The sequence below is a fragment of the Podarcis cretensis genome (assembly GCF_951804945.1).
Source record: "Podarcis cretensis genome assembly, chromosome: 12".
NCBI classification, from domain to species: Eukaryota; Metazoa; Chordata; class Lepidosauria; order Squamata; family Lacertidae; genus Podarcis; species Podarcis cretensis.
In genome coordinates this window covers 18,141,084-18,164,736 of record NC_137181.1, presented here as the reverse complement: position 1 = coordinate 18,164,736, position 23,653 = coordinate 18,141,084, and the positions used below count along the sequence as shown (strand labels likewise).

At 41.6% G+C, this 23,653-nt stretch overlaps 1 protein-coding gene across 9 annotated transcripts in view; it reads left to right on the top strand.

Moving 5' to 3' along the window:
* Positions 1–23,137, top strand: part of CREM (cAMP responsive element modulator) — a 34,057-nt gene extending 10,920 nt beyond the window's left edge. For 2 of the 9 annotated variants that reach the window (XM_079947012.1, XM_079947010.1), the window contains exons 3-8: positions 3,339–3,485; positions 7,304–7,401; positions 7,510–7,652; positions 9,204–9,392; positions 19,027–19,183; positions 21,974–22,653. In XM_079947012.1, the coding sequence (XP_079803138.1) occupies positions 3,339–3,485; positions 7,304–7,401; positions 7,510–7,652; positions 9,204–9,392; positions 19,027–19,183; positions 21,974–22,118 (879 nt within the window). In that variant the 3' untranslated portion in view covers positions 22,119–22,653. Of the gene's footprint in view, positions 1–3,338; positions 3,486–7,303; positions 7,402–7,509; positions 7,653–9,203; positions 9,393–13,621; positions 13,793–14,152; positions 14,271–14,456; positions 14,604–19,026; positions 19,184–21,973 lie in introns of those variants that run through there. The other 7 variants (XM_079947011.1, XM_079947013.1, XM_079947014.1 and 4 more) reach the window with 7 other exon arrangements.
* Positions 23,138–23,653: the final 516 nt, after the last annotated feature.

The following is a 23,653-nucleotide window of genomic DNA, read 5'->3' as shown; positions in this document are numbered from 1 at the left end:
GTAGTTGGGATTCTGATCATAAGCAATGCATGAACTACAGTATGTGTAAAATGATGGTGAAATCTCTACTTACATATCCAGTTTTGTCCAGAACCCCTCAAGTACACGGACTCCATCTCTGGCTTAGCTTAGCAGTAGGTGACTATTTCATCCATTCCAAGCCAGTGTTAGGAATATCTGTGCCATGAGGGGCTGCCTTGTTGGGAACGTGGCCACCGTCCTTTGTATGCAGTGAAGTTGCACCTTTTCATCCTCAGGTGTTTTCTTTGGGGGCAAGGACTGAGAAGACAGGCATGGATTGATATTCAAGGAGATGAGACAGACTCTCCTTGCCTGTATTCTGCCTCTATGTTGTTTTCATCATGTTTCTGCTTTTTTCTTTTTTTTTTCTTTTGTCCAGGGCTTTTTATGAAAAAGTATTCACTCTCACAGCACAAACTCCACTTTAAGTCACTTGCATTATTTGTCTCTGATTTTGGGTGCTAGTACTGTATGAGTTAGGGACGCAGGTGGCGCTGTGGGTTAAAGCCTCAGCGCCTAGGGCTTGCCGATCGAAAGGTCGGCGGTTCGAATCCCTCGGCGGGGTGCGCTCCCGCTGCTCGGTCCCAGCGCCTGCCAACCTAGCAGTTCGAAAGCACCTCTGGGTGCAAGTAGATAAATGGGGACCGCTTACCAGCGGGAAGGTAAACGGCGTTTCCGTGTGCGGCTCTGGCTCTGGCTCTGGCTCTGGCCAGAGCAGCGATGTCACGCTGGCCACGTGACCCGGAAGTGTCTCCGGACAGCGCTGGCCCCTGGCCTCTTAAGTGAGATGGGCGCACAACCCCAGAGTCTGTCAAGACTGGCCCATACAGGCAGGGGTACCTTTACCTTTACCTTACTGTATGAGTTGTAAGCCAGGAAGGCCCTATTTTGAAATGTTATCTCAGCCATGGACTATACTAGGTAGTCCAAACCAGCCAGTTTTGAGTTCAACCTCAAATCTGCCTTATGGGGATAATAATCCTAACCTATTTTACAGGGTTGTTGGAAGAATTGCTGCAATATATACACTGCATACTCTGAACAATTAAAAAGTGCTATATAATGGTAAGGGTTGGATAATTTTGGTTAATTGCATTTAGGTTCCACTGAAATCTATCAAACCTAAGTTCAGCTAACTTAAGCCCCAGTCCAACAATTATGATACTATTTTATTTCTTTAAAGCTTAAACCTTTGAGACTTTCCCCAGTTTTAAATAAACACCATAGAGGCTGGCTCTAACCTGGATTTAAATGCCTATATTGTACAATGGATTAAGTGTAGTTTTGGAAGTTAAGCATTAACAAGCCTGGAATACTGTGCATATGCAGTAGAAGCTGCAGAATACCTATTTATCTGAAATAAATTTCCCCTGAAAGAGCTGACTGTGTATGTGTGTTTCTGACCATTTCTGGAATTACTCTGTGCAGCGCTATAAAACTTTGTTTCCCAGTCTGCTAAATTGTTCTGCAGACTGTCTGCTTCCAGTAATATAGAGTCTTTGCACGTATTCAAATGCAAGTGCCATAGCTGGTTCCTCGCCTTATTGACGTCAGGATTGCTAGAACTGCTGCCACCTCCACATGAGTAATCAAGCAAACATTTGTGAATGTCAGAATAGGAAAGGGTGCAGTTTTAAAATATTGCAACTAAAGCAGAGGAGGAAACAAATGCATCTTTCAAATAATTTAAACTTGTTCATTGTACTGTCAGTTTACCATTAGAGAAATAATTTTGTAAATCCAAAAAAATAAAAGGAGCACAGGATGCTTGGGAGATTCCTTGTAAACTTTCAAATATTATCCAGCCATTTTAAGAAATTGAAAAGTGCCTTTAGTACTTCTCATTGTGCATGTGAGTTACAAGAGAGAGGGCTTTTCCCTGTGATTCATGCTCAGTTCTTTATATGCTTGTCTTACATCCCAAGAGGGACGCAGGTGGCGCTGTGGGTTAAACCATAGAGCCTAGGACTTACCGATCAGAAGGTCGGCAGTTTGGATCCCCGTGACGGGGTGAGCGCCCGTTGCTCATCCCTGCTCCTGCCAACCTAGCAGTTCAAAAGCACGTCAAAGTGCAAGTAGATAAATAGGTACCGCTCTGGCGGGAAGGTAAACGGCGTTTCCGTGCGCTGCTCTGGTTCGCCAGAAGCGGCTTAGTCATGCTGGCCACATGACCCGGAAGCTGTACACCGGCTCCCTTGGCCAATAAAGCGAGATGAGCGCCACAACCCCAGAGTCAGTCACGACTGGACCTAAGGATCAGGGGTCTCCTTTACCTTTACCTTACATCCCAAAATGAAGACACTGGGTACTTTTGGCACAAACATTTTCAAATATTGTAATTTAGCATTACAATATCATATAGAGCAAACCATTGGGCATAGTTTTCTTCCTATGCAGTTTCAGTATAAGCAGCTGCTTGGTGCACTAATAGCCCCTGTACAGTATTTCCATGAATGAAATGTTGGACTAAGATGGGGAAGATTCACCTTCAAGTTGACATTAAATGATGGACTTGCTGACTCGCCTTTTGACAAGTTGCTAGTTCTTGTGTTCTTCATTTGTAAAATGGGTCTCAGAGCTTCTTTGTGTTCAATACGCAATGTAGTGTTTAGACGAGAAAAAATTAAAAATGAATTTTATCATTAACTTGCACAAATAGACAGTCTTTTGCTATAAAAGGACTACAAAAACAATTACCTCTCTGTCCCCATCAAAGTTATACAATATGGGACCGCATTGTCATTTGAACCAAAAAAGGCTCTTTCAGTTTTCACTGGGGTGAAGTACCATGTGCCAGAGCTTTATGTGTTACATTTCTGAAGCAAGAAGCAGAAATATGAATTATATTTCATGTGCTATTGGAAACCCAATTGTCATTGTAATATATTGACATCAGGCAGGTGCCTTCACTGTTCTCATTTCAGTGCCTGCTAAAAACATTATTGTTTAGGCAGGTTTACCCTGACATGTAGAATATTGATGTGTGTTTTAATCTGTTTTTGGCTTATTGCTGATTTTATTTCATTTAATATTTTAAATAGTTGTTTTTTACAGGTTTCCCTGGTAATTTTATTGTTGTATTCTCTGTGTAAACTGCTCTAAAGTGTTTTTTTATACAATTAAGCAATGTATAAATTTTATGAAATAACTAAAATGATATAAGCTGATATAACTTTTACTGTATTGGAAAACAGCACATCGTGTTTCAAAGGCTAAACCTTAATTTCACCCTGGAAACCTTTTGCCAAATCATCATCACTGGTATGCAGGTGCTCACACTGCTAATGTCTTCCTGTTATTTTTCACCAATGCAATAGGTTTCTGTAGCGGGATCAACAACTGGAAGAGGATCTCCCTCTGTAACTGTAGTGCAATTGCCTTCTGGTCAAACGGTCCACGTGCAGGGAGTGATTCAAGCAACTCAGCCTTCAGTTATTCAGTCACCACAGTTGCAATCTGTTCAGGTTAGTTGCATCTCTCTTAACGTTCCTGACGGCTTTACTTAACATTTACTTGGCATCACTGACTTCTAATTTTTGCCCTAGCAATGGAGAGAAGAGCTTCATTGTATTTCATAGCAAGGGTTGACTCATATTCTGCCATCAGGAGAATATAAAGATGATACTTCTGTCTGCTTCTTTAAAGAGTGATTACTTCAAACCAGAGCACGTAGGCTTGTACCTTATACATACATAAAAATTGTCTCATTGTTATGCCCATGTGCTGCTGCTCCCCCTTTTTTGTGTGTGGATAATCTAACACTATTGCAAGGTATGCAGTGGCCAGGAACTCTGCATGTCACCAATTGTGACATATATGCTAGGAAAAAATCATGCATAGATGTGATATTTAGAATTCTGTATATATTGTTTCTTTTACTTTATTATTATTATTTTTTAAAAAAACCCACAACATGTTTCTAGCTCTCATAGTAGTATGGAGGGGTGTGTGTCACATGCCAGTGAGTGTGGCTAAAGGAAAAAGTGAATGGGGCAACATATGTGTTATGTGTGCCGGCGTGGTTGCTCGAGAGCGAACAGGCAGGACCCCCACTGGTCTTTTCAAGGCTTTATTATTGGTGCAAAACATTCACAGTACAGAACGTCTCAATTCCATGTCTGCTCAGTCACTAGCAAACTCAGAGTGGGTGGTCCTTAAACTTTCCCCAGCAGAGCAGTCTTTTGACCCCCATCCTACGCGTCCCCTCTCTGCGCGTAAACTAACTGCGCAGAGAGGGCATAGGTAAAGGGGGATCTGCCTTCCCCCTCGTTTTGCTCAGGCTTGGTGTTGTGGCTCTCCCTTGCATCCTCCGAGCCCTGCATCCCTTCCCCACCGGAGGCATGGCTTCCCTCCTCCCCGGAGGAAGAACTGCTTCTCACGATCTTCGGAGGCTCCCTATAACCCAACTGCCCTTCCACCTCTCGCCTCTGAGCTGTTGGCAGTTCCCTGACAATATGTAACTCTTACTTTTCTGCAGTAATCTATATTGCCGCCATGCAAACTTCAGAGGTTTCTATATTCATGCCTACACAAGCACACTTCCACCCATAGCTCAGTCAGTAGAGCATGAGACTCTTAATTTAAGAGTTCTGGGTTCAAGCCCCACATTGGGCAAAAAAATCCCTGCACTGCATAGGGTTGGACCCTCGTGGTCCCTTCAACTCTGCAATTCTATGAGTCTAAGCAGGAGGCATTATCACAATTCAGGTACAAATTTGATCCAGGTAAAAGCTCTTGAGCAGGGTATGAAGCAGGATTGGTGAGGGCTGTGGCCATGGGTGAGGAGTGTGACCTGGGCATTGTCCCAAGAGCCAAAATCTCAGACCTGAGGTTCCCCACACCTGTCCTGGCATTAAAGAATAAAGAATTAAACACACATACAGATCTTAGCATATTAATGTTAGGTGCCAAATGCCATTTGAACTGTGTGCTCAAGTACAAGGAGTGGGACAGCACTAAAATTTCAAGGATCCCAACATACTCAAGGAGGGCTGCTGTATTCAAATGAAATTTCAGATACAAAATTTGAAACTGGGGGAATGAGGTATAGAGGGTAAGTCAGAGATCCTGGTCCCAAGTTGTTTAGGGCTTTAGTTTATACAGTAACAGTAAAACCTTAAAACTGACCTAGCAGAATACTGGCAGTTAGTGTAGTTCCTTCAGCACTGGTGTTACCTTCGCTTGGTGTAGTTTCTGGACCAAATGTAAGGGCAGCCACAACAGAGCACATTTCAAAGTTGTCCAATTGTAAAGCACTCCCAGCAACTACAGTCACTTAAGCCTCCAGTGACAATGATGGATTGAGTACTCCTAGATAGATTACATACCTGTTTTTGCATTTACCTTTTAAGCTCTCTGCCATTATGCTCTGTTTTTCTCTCTCTCCAGCTGTTTTGCTCCCAGCCCCCTTTTGTTCCTTTCTCCCACTCTTCTTATAAATTTATAAATAAAGGCCGCCTGGCCTTTGGCTTGGAGCCAATTTGATTCCCTCCCTCCCTCCCTCTCTCTCTCTCTCTCTCTCTCTCTCTCTCTCTCTTTTTCTTTTCCTTCTCCTCCTGCAATGAGGCTACATTTTAATATTTTAATGTTCCATTATTTTAATGTTGTATTTTATTTTTGTTTTTAAGTTGTAATCATTCTTCTTGTTTTTATTATTGTTTGTAAGCCGCTCTGAGCCCGGCCTTGGCTGGGGAGGGCGGGGTATAAATAAAAAATTAATTATTATTATTATTATTATTATTATTATTATTATACTATTATATGTAGATTATCCTCTCCTCTTCTGCCCATCAAAGATATATATTTGCCATTTACTGAAAAAATGCATTTCTACCTGCAGAACCATTTCTAGTTTGTCATTAATTCACCTCAATGTTTCCTCCTTCCATCTTTTCCTTATCCTTTCTCCTGAGCAAGGATGGTGTTATTTCTCTCTATGTTCTGTGAAGGTAAACAGGTGCCCCCAACTAATCAGTGTTTCTTTGCTCTCATAGCAGGAAAGGGGAAGTCATTCTCAGGTTAGAGAACTGTGTATTTGTGGGGACCACAGGGTTTGCTTCGGAAGCCAAGATGATCAAGATTTTGCATATGCTGTTAGGGGCATTGCTAGGTACTTAAAATAATCAGGGTATAGGCTCATGAAACAAAATTTGCATATGCTAATATAGAAATAGATAGAAGCAAGTATGGTATCCAACACTCCTGTTCTGCTAATGGAAGAGACATGCACTAGAGCAGGGGTGTCAAACTCAAATTCATCGGGGGCCACATCAGCAGTTTGGTCACCCTCAAAGGGCCGGAAGTGGTCAGTATATCCAAAGTTTACCGCTCAGACTTTTAAGCAGAATAATAAGCAGATGCCCCTCCCCCCCACACATACATCATATGTACTTACAGTACAGGAGAGAAGGGTTCAGGCAGCCATTGGATCTGTCACATCACAGTATGGCATGCGCTCAATATAAAAACAAGTGGAGGTTTCCTGAATGCATGTAAAGTGGAGGTTTCCTGTGTAGAACGGCCGCGCCGCTAGAGGGCAGACGTTCTCTGGCTTGTAGGCTGCCGCGCATGCGCTGAAGAGGCGGTTTTCTTGTGTAAAAAAAAAAAAGCGAGAATAAAAGGTGAAGGCTGGCAGCCGGCGGCGGCTACACGTGCCACATGACGAGGTCTGGCGGGCCGGATTCGGCCCACGGGCCTTGTGTTTGACACCCGTGCACTAGAGGATCAGAACTTTTCATTCCTCTGCTCAGCAGTCTCCCCCTTTCCTGCCCTCAAAATAGGCACTGGAGAGCTGGGGGACACACTGGAGAAAATTTGGAGATCACACTGGGGGGAAAAGAGGAGACAGATCTGGCACTGTGTTGGCAAAACACCTCTGGCACTGCTTTGGGTGCCACCCAATAATAATAGTTGATTGGTGATATGACCAGCACGGTGATTTGAAGTATGTCCAGCAGCTCTGCAAGCAAGGTTTAAAAAAGTGTTGTTGTTGGGTTTTTTTAAAAAAAAGGGGTGGTGTAGGCAGGGAATCCAAGATCCAGTGCAAAACACCTGAGGCTTCAGCCCTCTGGGCCACCCCCTATCAATAGCCTTACCATTAGATGTTGGTGCTGCTATCTTTAATTTACAAAGCATTGTTAAATTTTCAAAGCAGTTTTATGACAGTCCTGTGAGATGGATCACTGGTAGTAAAATCTCCTCTGCAAATCTGGATTCCATGCTGCAAGTTAACTCTTCTGAGTCTACTCCTAAGATGGTTAATTTTTTAATGTTCATATTTTAGGTAGCATCAGCTACAAGTGCAGATGAATCTACAGAGTCAGAGGTTGTCATTGATTCTCAGAAACGGAGGGAGATACTTTCAAGGAGGCCTTCATATCGGTAAGCTATAATTTTGTGTTGTAACAATTGGTGCTTTTCGGTTAAAATGAGTCACTCATTTCATGGGCCAGCTGCTTTTAAATGTATGTGTGTTTTTACTTGTGTCAGAAAAATTCTGAATGAACTTTCTTCTGATGCACCCGGTGTCACTAAGATTGAAGAAGGAAAGCCAGAGGAAGAAGGAGCGCCCTCTGGCATCCCTGCCATGGCAGTGCCAACGAGCCTTTATCAGACTAGCACCGGGCAGTACAGTATGTATCCCATAACATCAAACAAGATATTTAGCTTTTGTCCTTAAAACCAAAATGTAAATCGCTAACTTAGTAAGCTAGATCTATTGTGGAGAGTGGGGGGAATATTCAAGAAAAAGTCTCAGTTAAAACCCAAGTGAAATTCATGCTTACATCAATAAAGATCTCTTATAATTTACAGTAATGATCTGATAAGCAAAAATTAAATTTTGCTCACTTTGTTCCATTCTGTTTCTTCAAATCTTATGCTCCTTAATGTGTGTTGGAAGCTAGGGTACACAAGGAAGTTTGTACAATTTTCTTCCATAAATACAGTCCTTAAGATAAAAAGAAATGCAACTTGCAATCTTTTTTATGAGTTTAGAATTAGACACCAGTTCACTGGGAACTAATCCTGCACTAAGCATCCTTGACTTAAAGGAGGAAACACTCCAAATCCTAATAATTGTACAAAAGTTGTTCCCACTAGAGTGTGCCCTTTGGGGATTTTGTGTAGAATCTAGTTTTTACTGTTCTGCTTTGGAGTGCAGAGTCCAACAATTTGGCATTGACTGGAAAATGTAGTAGAGAGTTGTACATGGTGACAGATAAATCTTCAATAAGCATATTTTCCATGTAAAGTATGAGCAGAGTTGAAATATCTGTGACGGAGAACTTATTTAAAAGGTTGTTTTGTCATGTTGGAGAATGGAACATTTAACTTTGCATCGCGTTGTTCCTGTTCTGACACCTAAAATCTATACCCTATAATGTAGCATTTTGTTATGAAAACTGTAGCAGGTCATGTAAGGAAAAGTTAACAGCTTATTCTTATTCTTTTCTCTTTTTAAAATTCAAATATAATTTATGCAGCCGTTTTGTACTGTCTTCTGTTGTACAAGATTTCACTGATAAAAGTTGTCTCTGCACGGCAAAGCATCCCTTGAGGCAATACAAAGTTGACTTAGATCAGGGCTGGGGAATGTGTTACTAGATTTTTAGTTCCCATAATTCCTGACCATTCACCATGCTGGCTTGGGCAGATAAGTGTTGGAGTCCAAATATATCTGAAGAGCTACAAGCGACCCTTTCCTGAGTTAGACTGTATCCAAATTACAAAAGTGGTAGTACACACTGAATCAGTGTTTCCTAAACCTCTGATAGCCAAGTCACCCTTATTTTCTTCCAAATCAACACAGGAGGCCTACTACACTCTTAATACTATATATATATGATAGAAAATAGCATAACCAAGATAAGAGAATTGCAGAGGGGAAATGGGAGGCCTTTTCTGAGGACAGGTAATTCTGTTCTCTGTCTGTATCAGGTGAAATCACTTGCTCCTGATGCAAAGACTCAGCAGTGTTGCCTGCATTTGTAGAAGAAGACTGACTGAAAAGCAGTGGTTGCAGAGCCTCAAAAAAGCTCTTCATTATTAATTTCTTATGGCACACTACTAGTTCTTTTAAGGTGCACTAACGTGTCCCAACACACAGTTTAGGAATGGCTGGATTAGAGCTGTTCCAAAGACTCTTGTTTCCGTTGGTTAATACCATTATTGCTTTTGTTAAGTTGCTATAGCCCAAGGTGGAGCAATCCAGATCTCTAACCAGGCATCTGACGGCGTTCAGGGGTTGCAGACATTAACAATGACAAATTCAGGAGCTCCTCAGCCCGGTGCTACAATTGTACAATATGCAGCCCAAACAGCTGATGGCACACAACAGTTCTTTGTACCTGGGAGTCAAGTTGTTGTCCAAGGTATGCTTTCATTTTATATTTGCTTTTAAATGGCATTTGTATGTCTCTATTTGTTTTGAACACTTAATAGATTTTTCAGCAGAAAGGTGGGCTATAAGTAGCCAGCAAATAACAAACAAAAACAGGAAAGGACCCTCTTCCCTACAACTACAAAATGACAGAGTTAAGGTAAAATACTTAACGATGAGCTTACAAACATGAAAATAAAGTTTAACAGTAAATACGGTAAAATATGCACTATAGGCAAATATATGTGTTTCATGGCCAATTCATCTAAGGAGCAGAGCATGGTTTGATCAACTTTAATCATTGCTAGAAAAAAATTGAAGCAGTGTACTTACATAGCATGGATTCTTGGATAAATGGATGATACAGTAACTTAGTCTGAAATGCTGAGGTGGGTGCAATATATTTCTGTATATAATTTGATCAATGTTGGCCTTTTCACTGTGTGAGTGGCTCCTTTTTTGTGGCTTATTTTTGTTCCTTTTTGATGTATACCTTTACTAGGACACCAGGGTTATTTCTGTGGTCTTTTGGATGCTATGCCAGGGAGTAACTTGTTCCCTTTATCATCCTCTTCTTGCTTTGAAAAAGTCTCTTGCACTTTGCTTTCTGCCTTTCCTCTAATAGACATGAAAGAAGGGTTTGTTTTAATGTAGATGGTAGAACAGTTGGTAACTTCAACTCAAGTACCATATTTAAAAGTCAAGAGTCTGCGAAATTCAAGCTCTCTTTAGAGGTTGGCAAATTTGCATATAACTTAATGCACTCTGAAGTAGTAGGTTCTTATGCCTCATTGCCTTGGATGTAATGTCCAGAGATGAAGCACGTAATACACAGAAGTCTGATAATCTGTGATCTTTACCAGGCAAAATGAGAGGAGAGGTTTGAAAATTGTTGTTGTTTCGATTTTGTTACAAGCAAGTAGTATATAAATTTTGTTAATAAATAAAATAGCCACATACTCTTCAGCTACACATTGTGCCCAGCTTATGGTGACAAGGGCACATTCTGTCATGCTATACTACTGTGTGTTGCTTATGTACAATGGATGATGTGTGAGTAGGAATTAGATTAAATGTTTCTTAGTCTTAGACATAACGATAAACTGCAAGATGATCCTAAGATGCTAGTGTGAAGCCACAAAGAAGCAGGGTCAAGAGTATTCTATTATTATTAAGTAATTAAATTTCTATACCGCCTTTCATCTGAGGATCACAGGGTGGTTTACAATATAAACATGGAAAAAATACATAACACAAAAACAAACAAAAACAATTCCCCTCCAGCTTAAAAAGCCATAGATTGTTTAATTAGCCAAAGGCCTGGGATAAGAGGAATGTTCTTGTCTGGTGCCTAAGGATATACAATGAAGGTGCCAGGTAAAAGTTGTGTTCAAAAGTGGTAATCTCATTTAATTCTAATCTCATTTAGTTACCAGTTTCCCCAAAGGAAATGGCTCAGACTACAGCTGCCTCAATTGACATGTCACAATAAACCAGTGTTGCTGGGTTATTATGGTTTGCTAGGAAAGGGAAGTGTGCTGTTGAACACTGTCAAATTACACCCACTTCTCTCCTTCCCTGATGCAAGCAGGATAAACAAACCAGGAAGCCAACAATTATTGCTGACTTCCTGTAACATCCAAACCCAGGATTGTGGCTTGCTCCCCAACTAGCCAGTACTCCTAAACCAACAGTTTTAGTCTGGTTAGCAATACTGGCTTGGTAGGAAGGAAGAAACAATGATCTGAGGTCTAGACCTCATGGAAAGCTGAGTTTAATTATGACGTTCTGGTTTGTTTATCCCTCCGGGGAGGAGGAGTGAATTAGGAGCCATCAGACAATAAATCCTGTTTGCAATAAACCATGATAAGCAGCCACTTTGTGAACACTACCTGGAAAGCTGCTACAATAATGAAAAGAGATTGCTAACTTCTCTTGTGCACAGAGTAAACCAGGCCTGTTGAGCAAAATAGGAAGGAGGTTGAGAGAGAGGATATGAGGGTGAAATATAGTCGGAGTCAAGAGTGGACTCCATGCTCTTTATTCAGCTCATAGTGGTGAGGAGGAATGGAAGTTCCCCCAAAATATCTGCTTTATATACATTATTTACACAATGGACTGCACATGATTGGCTAATTCCGGGATTTTCCATAGGCCAATCAGGTTGTGGATTCACTTCCACCTGGAGCTGGATTGGGTGGCTCCTGCGGACCAATCATACTGCTGCATTGTTCTAGGACCAATCAGACTGCTGCATTCTGAATCCTATTGTTCTAGGACCAATCAGACTGCTGCATTTTGGATCCTATTCAGCTCAGTACATAACAGAGGGTTTCTGAAAATACACCTGGGTGGACATTTACACAACAAAGCAAAGGCACCTCTTACATTAACTTCAGCACTAGAGTACTTTCCTTTTGCACTCTTGTGTTGCCTCTTCAGTGACGTGGAAACTAAGCCAGGGGTGGACAGACTTGAGGCTCAATGGAACTAATTTGATTTTTACTATAACCTCCAGATCTACCACCCAGAGCCAGATCAGAATGATGGCACAGGGGGATTTCTGCACACTTAGAATTGCTGCTCAGCCAAGGCATTTGTTCTCTCTGATGTTGCAGTGCTTTCTCACATAAATCCATTCCTGCTTTCCCCACAAGCTTTCTTCATTTCAGCAAGCTAATTGTATGTGAGAGAGCCTTTTAGTTGTTGCTAGTGCTAAACCTCTGGGAGTCTAAAGCTCCTGCTGATCCACTGAAAATCACCCAGAGATTTACCTGTAGATCCCAATCTATCTTCTGCCCACCCTGTACTAAAGCACTTCTGTTCCTTTGCTGCTGTTTCTATTCCATGCTGAGGACCAAAATGTGCATGATACTTTTTATAGCAATAACCGTATACATCTGGTGACTCCTGTGATTGCACTCCATTGTCATCACACCAGAGGCTGAATGGAAGTATGGTTCCAAAAACTGCATATGAGAGCCTCTTAGTCCAAGTAGTTTATATACAAGTGGTTATTGCCCCGTAACATTCTGCAATGGAGTCTCTATAATAGTTGTTTGCCTTGATGCTGGAAAGAGTCTATGTACAGAAATGGTAGAGGCTCACAACATGGCTGTTGGAGACAAGAAGAAATTCCTATCAGTCACAAGATCTGCAGGAAAATATTTATGAGAGGTTAGTGTGAACTGATGGGTTTGGAGAAAATCAACATCATCTTTTTTCTCTCTTAGTAGTTACCAAGAGCTGTGCAATTTTTATCAAGTGCAAGTATGCCAAGGGAAAACTGCCGAGGGCAACATGCCTTGAAAGGCAGGGTGGCAATGCATGAAAAGTAGATAAATAGCAATGGAATATTTATTCATGTGGGTTTATATTCATCCTTACTCAGAAGTGGGGATAAAGGTAAGAACATACTGCCCCGAGGGTCAGAGGTATTGTGCCTCTGAGTATCTGTTGCAGGGAAACAGCAGTCCACGGAGGATATTGCCTTTATGTCTTGATTGTAGGATATCTGGTTAGTCAGTGTGAGGAACAGGATGCTGAACTTGACGTCCTTTGCTCTGTTACCTGGTTTTGCAGAGCTGAAAGGAGGCACACTCTAGCCTCTGTCACTAGCAAAGTGACTTAGGACCAACTGGGAGGCTGCTTCCCCTGCCTCCCAGGTAGAAAATTAGAACAAAAAGGAGACCAACCTGACTTTTTCCACTAGCTAGTGAAGAAGCAGTTGTCCCCATGTTTCCTTTCCTCTTCCCTCCTCTTCCCTTTTCGCTTTTGTATCACGTCTATTAGACTCTGAGCAGGGGCTGTTTCATCTTTTAATATATGTATAGTGCTTGGAGAAATGTAGGTGTTTTAGTAAATGTTAAGTTGTTGTCATCATGAAGCCGGAGGGCTCCTCTTATGGTGTCTTGACATGGTACGAAACAGTTCTACCCTGGCTTGCCAACTTTTAATTCATACAGATACTGAATTGCATTATTGTTTAAAGTACAGTTTTCAGAACCTTTATTTTGAAAAGCGTTGGCACCGAAATAACATCTGCCCTTGCTGCAGATGCGTCTGTGGAGCCTGATTTATAGCCGGCTCCCTGGATCTGTGCCTGCCTTTGTATTGCGGGGAGAGCAAAGCTAGGCTATATAAAAAGTCTGAAGTGATTGTTTGTTAGCAAAGGTTTTCCCTGGGCTCCTGTTTCAATGAGCTGTTCCAGTGAGAAAGCACATTAATGACGGGGTAGGCTAGTGAGGTCATTATGATGTCAGTGCTGGAGCTTGTAATCCTGCACATGCTTGCTTGTTTGGAACATTTCATGTTCTGCTGGTGGCAGAGGAGAAGCCTTCGAGCAGACGCTGGCCATGGCTGTAACCAGAGACGAAACCGGTAGGCAATTCTGTAAGCTTATTTTTTGAAAGGGGAAATTGGGGCTGTAGTGCTGTTCACAGCTGGGCTGCTGAAATCCCACGGAATCTGTGGGATTTAGGCAGCCAAATTGCAAGCAGGGGGAATTGTTTGCTAGAACACCCAGCGACAGCGTTGCTGGTCTAGAGCACTTAGTTACCAAGCACATTTTTTTTATAGACTCCTGGAAGCTGTCATTAACATTTCTTTAGCTGATGCAGCATTTTAGTTAGTTAGACCGATGGGTGCTCTTTCAGTTTTTGTGCTGTTTTTCCTTGCTAACATGAGCTTTGAAGCAATCCTTTTATTTAAGCAGTGCGAACAAGGAACTTGTCTCCCTTGGTGCTTTTTTAGAATGATTAAACAGCTTGGAAGTATATGAAAGATTGCTTTTTCAGCTTCCGGCAGCCAGCATGTAGTTGTGTGGACTGTGCTCACTTCAGCCATGTAATCGGTCTTCCATCTCTGACAGGTAATAAAGAGCAGAAATGAAATCTGAGTGACCCGCGTGGGTGCTCCAGCAATGCTTTGGGCTTTATGATTTAGTTATTTTGCGCCTCCTCCACTCAAAAAACTGCCTGTTCCACAGCAGAGTTCAGCAGGCTGACGTCAGATAGATTTCCTGGAATCGCGTTTCAGCGGGGCTGGAAAAGTTAAACTCCACAAACAACAAACACATTGACGTCAGCTGCGAGTCATGCTGTGATTTAGTCAGTTCCTTTCTGCTTCAACCAGTGCTGCCGCCGCTGCTGGCATGTTTGTTACAGCGTTAATTCAGTAGCCTGCATGCTGTCTCTGGAGCTAAGTAAGCCTGGCTTTTGTGTCTTTTGTTTGTTTGCTGATCCAACGGGATATTTTCTTTAAATAATAGTAATAAAAGACCTCAGGCTCACACGAGCCAAAGGACCAGGAGCAGCGCAGCAGACTTGAGTGAAGTTTATAATCCTTGTGGTAAAGGTTGCTAGCCGTGTGTGGAGGGGAATGTGGGTGAAACTCAGACTTCTGTTATATGTAGCATGCCTGGTTCTGCTTGCCAGTACTGAGTGGCAGGTTTTTAAAAAAATAATAATATTTGTGGTGGGAATCAGGAGCGGACTGATCATTCCTTGCAGGTAGTTTTTGTACCATAGGCTATTTGGTTATTTTATGAATTATGGTTTAGTTACAGAATGAAACCTGGATTCACCCCCCCCTTCCCCAATTTAATTTATATAGCAAAAAAACAGTAACAGCTATAAACATTGCCGATAGCCATATTGATACCTGGGGGGGGGGGGAGGGAATCCAGAAGACACAGTTGAGTAAAAAAAAATTATTAGGGCCAAGTAAAATGTCTCAGAGTCATGGAGAAGCTTTGGAGTTCTCAATATTTTTTCTGGATGTTAAAATTACAAAAAGGGGTGTGTATGGGGGAGCATGAGCAAGTTTGGCATAATGGACAAGACCAGAGTTCTCCAGTTTGTATCAGTCTTGAGATGGAGTTCTGTAAGCAAAGCTTAATTAAATGACCCCATGCAATGTACAAAATAGGTTCCTGGTTGCAATAAGGGTAAAGGGGAACAATGACACAATGGCTATTGTGCTTTTCTCAAACTCAAACTTGGCAAAAGTTGAACAGTGTACTGTATACATTTTTGGGAATTTATTTATTTATTTCATAAAATTAATACACTGCTTGATTGGGAAAAAACAACAACACCCTCAAAGCAGTTCACCTAAAACCGGAATACCATCTCTTTACTTCTGCATTTTTGCATGCTGTTTTAAAGCCATTTTTATCACGCAGGAATTTAAAATGTTAATGGTCAACAGTGTCAAAACTTCATAATATGGTGGGGGGTAGGAGCAGAGGAAGAATGATATCACTGACTGGAACTTTAATCCCTACCTGTGTAAAGCTACCAGATTGCAGCCTGATAAATTTAATAAATAATAATAATTACAGCAGCGGCCATTCACGTACTTATTGCTGATATTTGTAAGGCATCTAAGGCAATACTTTACAAACTGCAACAAAAACAGACCCCCCCCCGGGAAATGGAAGTAGGAGCAAAAAAACAATAGGGTGAATGAGATTCCTGCCCCCCAAAATGCTTTTCTTATGACCATAGGAAGAGACAGCACCATAGCTGTCAACGTTTCCCTTTTTTTTAAGGGAAATTCCCTTATTCCAAATAGGATTCCCCACAAGAAAAGGGAAAAGTTGACAGCTATGGACAGCACATCTAAATGTTCAGTCTTTATGTCCCTGAAATTCCCCGAAGAAGGACTAGCAGGGTAAGACATTCATTGGAATATTATCTCTTTTATCTATCCTACTGCTTTTTGCTTCTACTTCCCCATACTTTACAAAGAACAATATTGGACATTGCTTGGTAGTGGTCACCATGACAACAGATTCAATAGATAATAATTGCAGAATTTATCTGGATGCATTGACATTTGTTCTGTTAAAGGACAGAAGGAAGAAAATGTACTTTTTGATATTTACTTGCATTTAGCTATTAACTACGTTTAGCAAAAGTGAGGTAGAGCCCAAGAAAAATCTGCCAGTTTGGCAGCCCATCCCACTTTCTGTGATCATTGGCTTCGAGAGATCAAGAGAGCATCCATCTGTCTGGACAGACCTAGGCTGACTTGAGGCTCTTGCTTCCTACATGTGAGGTGATGAAGGCCCTGTTAAAATTCTGTTAAAAAATCCCTGTGTTTTCTGGAGTTACTGATTGCTGGTACCTCTCAAAATAGGCCTGCAAAATATGTGACCCACCAGGCTGAATGGCCTCCTACAGTTATATATAGTGGCCTGCCAGGGCTTGAGGAACTTGGTTGCCCATTAATTAGCTAACTTAGTTGGTAGAGCATGAGACTCTTAATCTTAGGATGGTGGGTTCGAGACCCATGTTGAACAAAATATTTCTTCAGTTGCAGGGAGTTGAACTAGATAACACTTGTGGTCCCTTCCAACTCTATGATTCTATGGTTTCTCTTATGATTGTTTTTATTTATTTATATCTATAGAAATATTTATATACCACTATTCATAAAAAAATACCAGAGTGGTTTACAGCAATTTTTGCTATTGCTTATAAATTAAGTCACATCTATAGTGTGTTAAGCCCTATGTAGAGTATAGTATAAAGTCCCAACACTTTGTCACAGAGATGGAGAAATGTCTCGTAGCTGCTAAGGAGAGGGCTTTTTCAATACAGTCATACCTCGGGTTGAATATGCTTCATGTTGAGCACGTTCGAGTTGTGCTCTGCGGCAACCCGGAAGTAACTGAGCGCGTTACTTCTGGGTTTTGCCGCTCACGCATGCACAGACGCTCAAAATGACGTCACGCGCATGCGCAGAAGTGGTGAAAAGCGACGTGTGCGTGCACAGACGTGCCGTTACTAGTTACGTTTGTTTCTGGATGCGAACAGGGCTCCGGAACGGATCCCAGTCGTATCCAGAGGTACCACTGTAGTGGCTTCCCAGCTGTACGATGCCTTCTTCTGGCTGACTGACCGAAGCCAAAGGGTGCTCATCAATGGTTCCTCTTCATCCTGGAGAAGAGTGACTAGTGGGGTGCCACAGGGTTCTGTCTTGGGCCCGGTCTTATTCAACATCTTTATCAACGACTTGGATGATGGACTCAAGGGCATCCTGATCAAATTTGCAGATGACACCAAACTGGGAGGGGTGGCTAACACCCCAGAGGACAGGATCACACTTCAAAACGACCTTGACAGATGAGAGAACTGGGCCAAAACAAACAAGATGAATTTTAACAGGGAGAAATGTAAAGTATTGCACTTGGGCAAAAAAAATGAGAGGCACAAATACAAGATGGGTGACACCTGGCTTGAGAGCAGTACATGTGAAAAGGATCTAGGAGTCTTGGTTGACCACAAACTTGACATGAGCCAACAGTGTGACGCGGCAGCTAAAAAAGCCAATGCAATTCAGGGCTGCATCAATAGGAGTATAGCATCTAGATCAAGGGAAGTAATAGTGCCACTGTATTCTGCTCTGGTCAGACCTCACCTGGAGTACTGTGTCCAGTTCTGGGCACCACAGTTCAAGAAGGACACTGACAAACTGGAACGTGTCCAGAGGAGGGCAACCAAAATGGTCAAAGGCCTGGAAACGATGCCTTATGAGGAATGGCTAAGGAGGTGGGCATGTTTAGCCTGGAGAAGAGGAGGTTAAGGGGTGATATGATAGCCATGTTCAAATATATAAAAGGATGTCACATAGAGGAGGGAGAAAGGTTGTTTTCTGCTGCTCCAGAGAAGCGGACACGGAGCAATGGTTCCAAACTACAAGAAAGAAGATTCCACCTAAACATTAGGAAGAACTTCCTGACAGTAAGAGCTGTTCGACAGTGGAATTTGCTGCCAAGGAGTGTGGTGGAGTCTCCTTCTTTGGAGGTCTTTAAGCAGAGGCTTGACAACCATATGTCAGGAGTGCTCTGATGGTGTTTCCTGCTTGGCAGGGGGTTGGACTCGATGGCCCTTGTGGTCTCTTCCAACTCTATGATTCTATGATTCTATTCTATGATTCTATGAAAAGCTCACCTCACATCTACATTGTGGTATTGTCCATCCCACCTTTTTATTTTCCTGGGCATCTTAGTTTTTGATTGTTTTTGTTTTATAAGAAAACATGTTTGTAGTGCTTTTTAGACCTTTGAATATTTCTGTGTTGCTGATTTTCTCTACAGTAAGCAATGCACTTTTTGTTCTGTTTGCACTTGAATAGATGGAGAACATTCTCGTCTGGATGTTATTTAATTCATCTATTTGAATATTTTTAGGCTGCCCATCATCCACAGATCTCAGGGTGGATTGTATAACTTTAAAATAACACAACCACCACATCCATATTAAGTAAATAAAGATCAGGTAAAAATACCATGTTAAAACTACCAAAATGAACTTCAGCAGCAGACTAATATCCCCAAGCTGCTTGGGCAAAAAAGCAGATCTTAGCCAGGTGCTGAAATGTCAAAACTTTTGGTGCCTGGGGAAAGGCATTCCGTAACTGGGGCGCCAACAACTGAGAAGGCCCTATCTGTGACACCGCAGTGGTGGGAGAATGGGAGAACCTCCTCAAATCTAAGGAACTGGTCACAGAATGTGAATTAAGTTCTTCCTGGTATTCGAAACCAACATGCTAACCAACGTTTTAGATCATGGAACTGTGTGACATTTCTTTTGTGTCATTTTCTTCTTTTGTTGCAGCTGCTACAGGTGACATGCCAACTTACCAGATCCGAACTCCAACCACAGCCTTACCTCAAGGGGTAGTCATGGCAGCATCCCCAGGAACATTGCATAGCCCACAGCAGCTCGCAGAAGAAGCAACACGTAAAAGAGAGCTAAGGCTCATGAAAAATAGGTATTGCTATTTCAAGAAAAAGCAATGAGTTGAATTTACTTTCAAGAGCTGATGACAGGAAAGATGGGGGTGGTAAATCAGTATAGTTGCTAAGGAACATTTTCCCAAAGATAAAATTGGCCAGTGGGTTTTTCCACGTAATTTACTGGGGAGAAGAGGGCAGTGCCTTCTCTCTTGACTGCTGATGACCTTTGCCCTGGCACTTAAAGTGCCGTTGAATACTATACAGTTGCATTACTGAATCTTTGTGGCTTTTAAAGCAGGATTCCTCAATCTGGTGCCTCCCCAGATGTTTGGCCTACAACTCCCATCAGCTCTAGCAAGCATGGCCACACTGGCTGGGGATCGTGAGAGTTGTAGCCCAATAAATTTGGAGGACCCCAAGTTCAAAAAAGCTGCTTTAGAACAACTGTTCTCCAAAGGCCGAACAGCCAAACTTCCACCACTTCATGTGGTAGCGGATTTGAAACAGGCTGTGGCTGTTTGGGACAAGAGTCAGCCTAGTCTGTGCAGGTTTCTAAGTTCACCAACCTGCCAACTATCCAAATAGAAAAGAAACACAATTTCTTCACTTGCTATGGGGATATAAATGGCAACAAACCTCCTGAAGTTCCTTATGAGATCATGGAAAACTTAGATTACCTTTGCTTTATAGTTCCTGAGGGGGAGATAGGAGGTTAAAGTGAGGTTAGGTTATTGAATTTATGCATTGCTCCCCGCTGAAGAAGTCCTGAAGCGATTTACAACCAAGTAAAATATAAAATAACAGAATTGTATGAACACGGGGAGAGCATTCTATAAACAAGGGGCTACGACAGAGAAGGCCCGTTCTGTCTTTGTCACCCTCTGGACCTCCCTCGGAGGTGGCACACACTGGTGGCTTTTGGCAATGCATATTATTGGGTGTTTTGTAGAGTTCTCCCCCTTAAGATCTATAGCTTATGAAATGCTATATTCAGTATTTTCATATATTACACAACTATATATGGTGTAGATGTGGTGAGAGGTTATATTTATGCATTTCTCTTATTGCCAGTGTTTGGGATATGAATTTGAGGCAGGCAGTTTCAATGTAGCATCTGCTTCTATAAAGGAAGGGTGGAAGTGTTTTGCTTAATTTGAGGGGTATTCTGTTAACTTCCCAACAACTGATTTCGTGTCTGTTACAGCAAAACAAATTTGCTGTAATTTGCAATTTGGATGTCTCCCCTCCCCCCTTTTGTGGTGGTGGTCAGCTTATTTGTGCTATTTGTGTGTCTTGTTTTTGGTGTCAGTGCATGAACTCTTATATTAATGTCTGCTGTTGGCATGCGCTTTGTAGGAAAAAGTCGTCTCAGTTGTAACTAACCCTGCCATTGCTCACTGCATCCATGGTATTGCTTTTTCTCATGCCCTTTGTCTTAAATTGCTCATCCATAAAAACTCATGCCTTAGATTCCAGATGTTTGCGCTCTCTTTTTCTCTTTCATTCTCTTACCAGGTTTAGCCTTGTGTCTGCCATCAGTAACACATGTGCAACACGCACCAGTTTTTCTTAAGGTGTACTTTCTTTCTGTATAAATAAATATGGTAGCTAATGGATCCCAGCTTGGGTGTGCAGATGTTTCTAGGGGGAAATCTTGCCCACCCCCTCGTGCAAGCAGAAGTGCCTTTTGTTTGTGAACCCTACAAAAAAGAGGGTGGATCCCACCCCATAAAATCTCCCTAGCTTTTAGGTGAGTTAACAGAAACTGAGGTGCTGATGGCATGGCTGAAAGCTTCTCACTGTTGCTTGTTTGGGCTTATTTACAATATTTATATACTGCTTTTCAACAACAACAAAAATGTTCTCAGAGCTGTTCACATAGGTGACTTTCAAACATGCTTTAGTTAAGCTGTTTTGAGTTTCAGAGGAGGAGAGAAGGTGCTTCAGATTGTTAACCGAGTGCCCAAAATAGTATGAAAAAATGTGCCCATAACAGCAAATCCAAGATGGAAGGTTCCCATATTTACCTAAAGAAGAGCTGGATCTTATTGTATACACCATCGATGGAAGGGATGGACTTTCCCTTCCTTTGTAAAGAGCACAACATGTTTGTTTAAATGCTGTTCCTGTCATTTAGCCATAGCTGGTACAGTAAAATGGCTTGTAATTTGAACTGTAGCTAGTAAACCTCCAGCTGGTCTGCTCAGCCATGAACTTACTAGGGAGTCAGGCAAGCCATGCTCTTTCAGTACAGTGAGTTAAGCTATAATAGTTATTTTAAAACTTAAGATTCGAATTGCAAACCCATTCGGGTTCCTTTTAATGCCTTTATAACTGATTTGACCTTTTGCCCCAAACAGGATTTTGGGGGGCAAAATTTCAGTCTGGTATCTAGACTTCAGTCTGAAGAGAAAGCATGACATTGATCTTTGCAGACAGTTTAGTTGATAACATTTTGGCAGACGGGGCTTTGATGCTTCTCCCCCGTTTATGCATGTGAATATGGCGAATTATGGAAACAGATGAGGTGGGATGTTTGTCAGTCCTGTGCTTTTTGTTCTAATGCGAGTTTTGATGTAGCGAGCGGTGCTTTGTTAACATCTGAATAGAACGCTGTCCATCCATCTGTGTTCCTGTGTTTATCATCATGCTTCTCCCGCTGCCCTGCATTGTCGGTAGAATTGGTGGTGTGATTGTTGTACAGTTTACCAATTTGGCACTTGCTGATTTCAGCATTTCTGGTGCTGGAGGTTCTTTTTTTTTTAATCCAGGTTGTCGTTGTGCTGTGCCTTTTCCTATAGTCATTTGCCTTGTGTTGGTTCCAGGGAAGCTGCTCGTGAGTGTCGCAGGAAGAAGAAGGAGTATGTCAAATGTCTTGAAAATCGCGTGGCTGTGCTTGAGAACCAAAACAAGACTCTCATTGAGGAACTCAAGGCCCTCAAAGATCTTTATTGCCATAAAGCAGAGTAACTGGCAATGGGCAATGGACCTTTTTTTTTTTTTTTTTTTTTGGCTAAAAATGCTAATCAAGGCATGAGATGAAGCAATTCTACAGATTGCCATGTGGCCCTTGAGGAAGGGACAGTGCGTTGCCCTTGCAATCCCAGTTGTCCTTAGGTGTTTTTGAAGAGTTGTTCTAAATTTTGGAAAGCATAATGGTGTCCATATTATATTGACCATCATCACTGCGTTTCCCTGCCCCCTCCCTGCTCCCGCCACTCCAGTAGCATGCCAAAAAGTGTTTTTGTTTGCCCTTTTTACTTCTGCTTTTTTCAGGGAGGCTGCAAAAGAATGTCGACGGCGGAAGAAAGAATATGTGAAATGTCTGGAGAGTCGTGTTGCGATGTTAGAAGTTCAAAACAAGAAACTTATAGAAGAGCTAGAAACCTTAAAAGACATTTGCTCTTCCAAGACAGACTAGTATCAATATTGAAACTGTGAACTGGCTACAGCATGTACAGATGCTTCTGCAGGCAATGTCTAGTCAACAAGAATTATGACTTTTCCTTTGTATCATTTGTCTTCTACTCCAGCCTCTAACATTCCTGAAACGCTGCATTTTTGTAGATTCTTAATTGAAACTTCAGGTTTCTTTCTGATCCAGAAAGAGTCAAATGGTTAAGGCAGTGTCTGTTCCATCTTTTCAAAATGCAACATGTGTAAGAGCTGTTCCTCTGCCCAATCTTTGCATTAATTACTTTAAATGTATAATTTTGGTTGTTCCCACTTGCACCAGTATTTTAAAGTGATCAAAGATAATGCATCCAACACAATAAAATGAAAACCACCCTAAGTATCTCAGGAAAGAGTTATATATATAAATATATATATAAAGGTATGTTGTAATGACATACATGTATTAGAATACTAGTTTACAAATGAATTTATGGCATATTTTTATATTCATCACTTTGTGAAGAAAGTATTGTATTACTGTCACTGAGTGCCATGGTTGAAACTAGTTTTTAAATAGAACCATGTTGGTTAAACTTTGTAGTGTTTGGTGTTTATTTGAACATCTGGCCCAGCTAAGAAATTTTAAAATTTATGCTGCATGTTATGAAGTAATTTTAGCAGACATATATTTACGGTGTGTCTTATATTTCATAAGCCACCACCAGAATTGTAATGCAGGGATTAAAAATCTGCTCATGCTCGGACCCACTGTTTGCACAAAGGCTACTTGTAAATAATACTGGCGCTGGTATTTTTAAAGGTCTGTGTCATACCAATGATTCCCTTGTCATCATCTTCCAGGCTAAGCAATCTTTTTTAAAGGGTATTTCACACAACATGCACAACCATGGTTAGTCAGCTCTACTCAGTGGCTGTTGCCTGTCAAAATCTTATTAAATACCCCTAGTAGGAGGTGATTTTTACTGTTTGATATGTGCTATGGATGTAAACCACATTTGCTGAAGGTGATTTTTCCACTGCCATCCTCCGTGCCCTCTTCATTTGGCTATATTGCTTTGCAGTTGTGTGACGCCAGTCTCTCTTGTGTT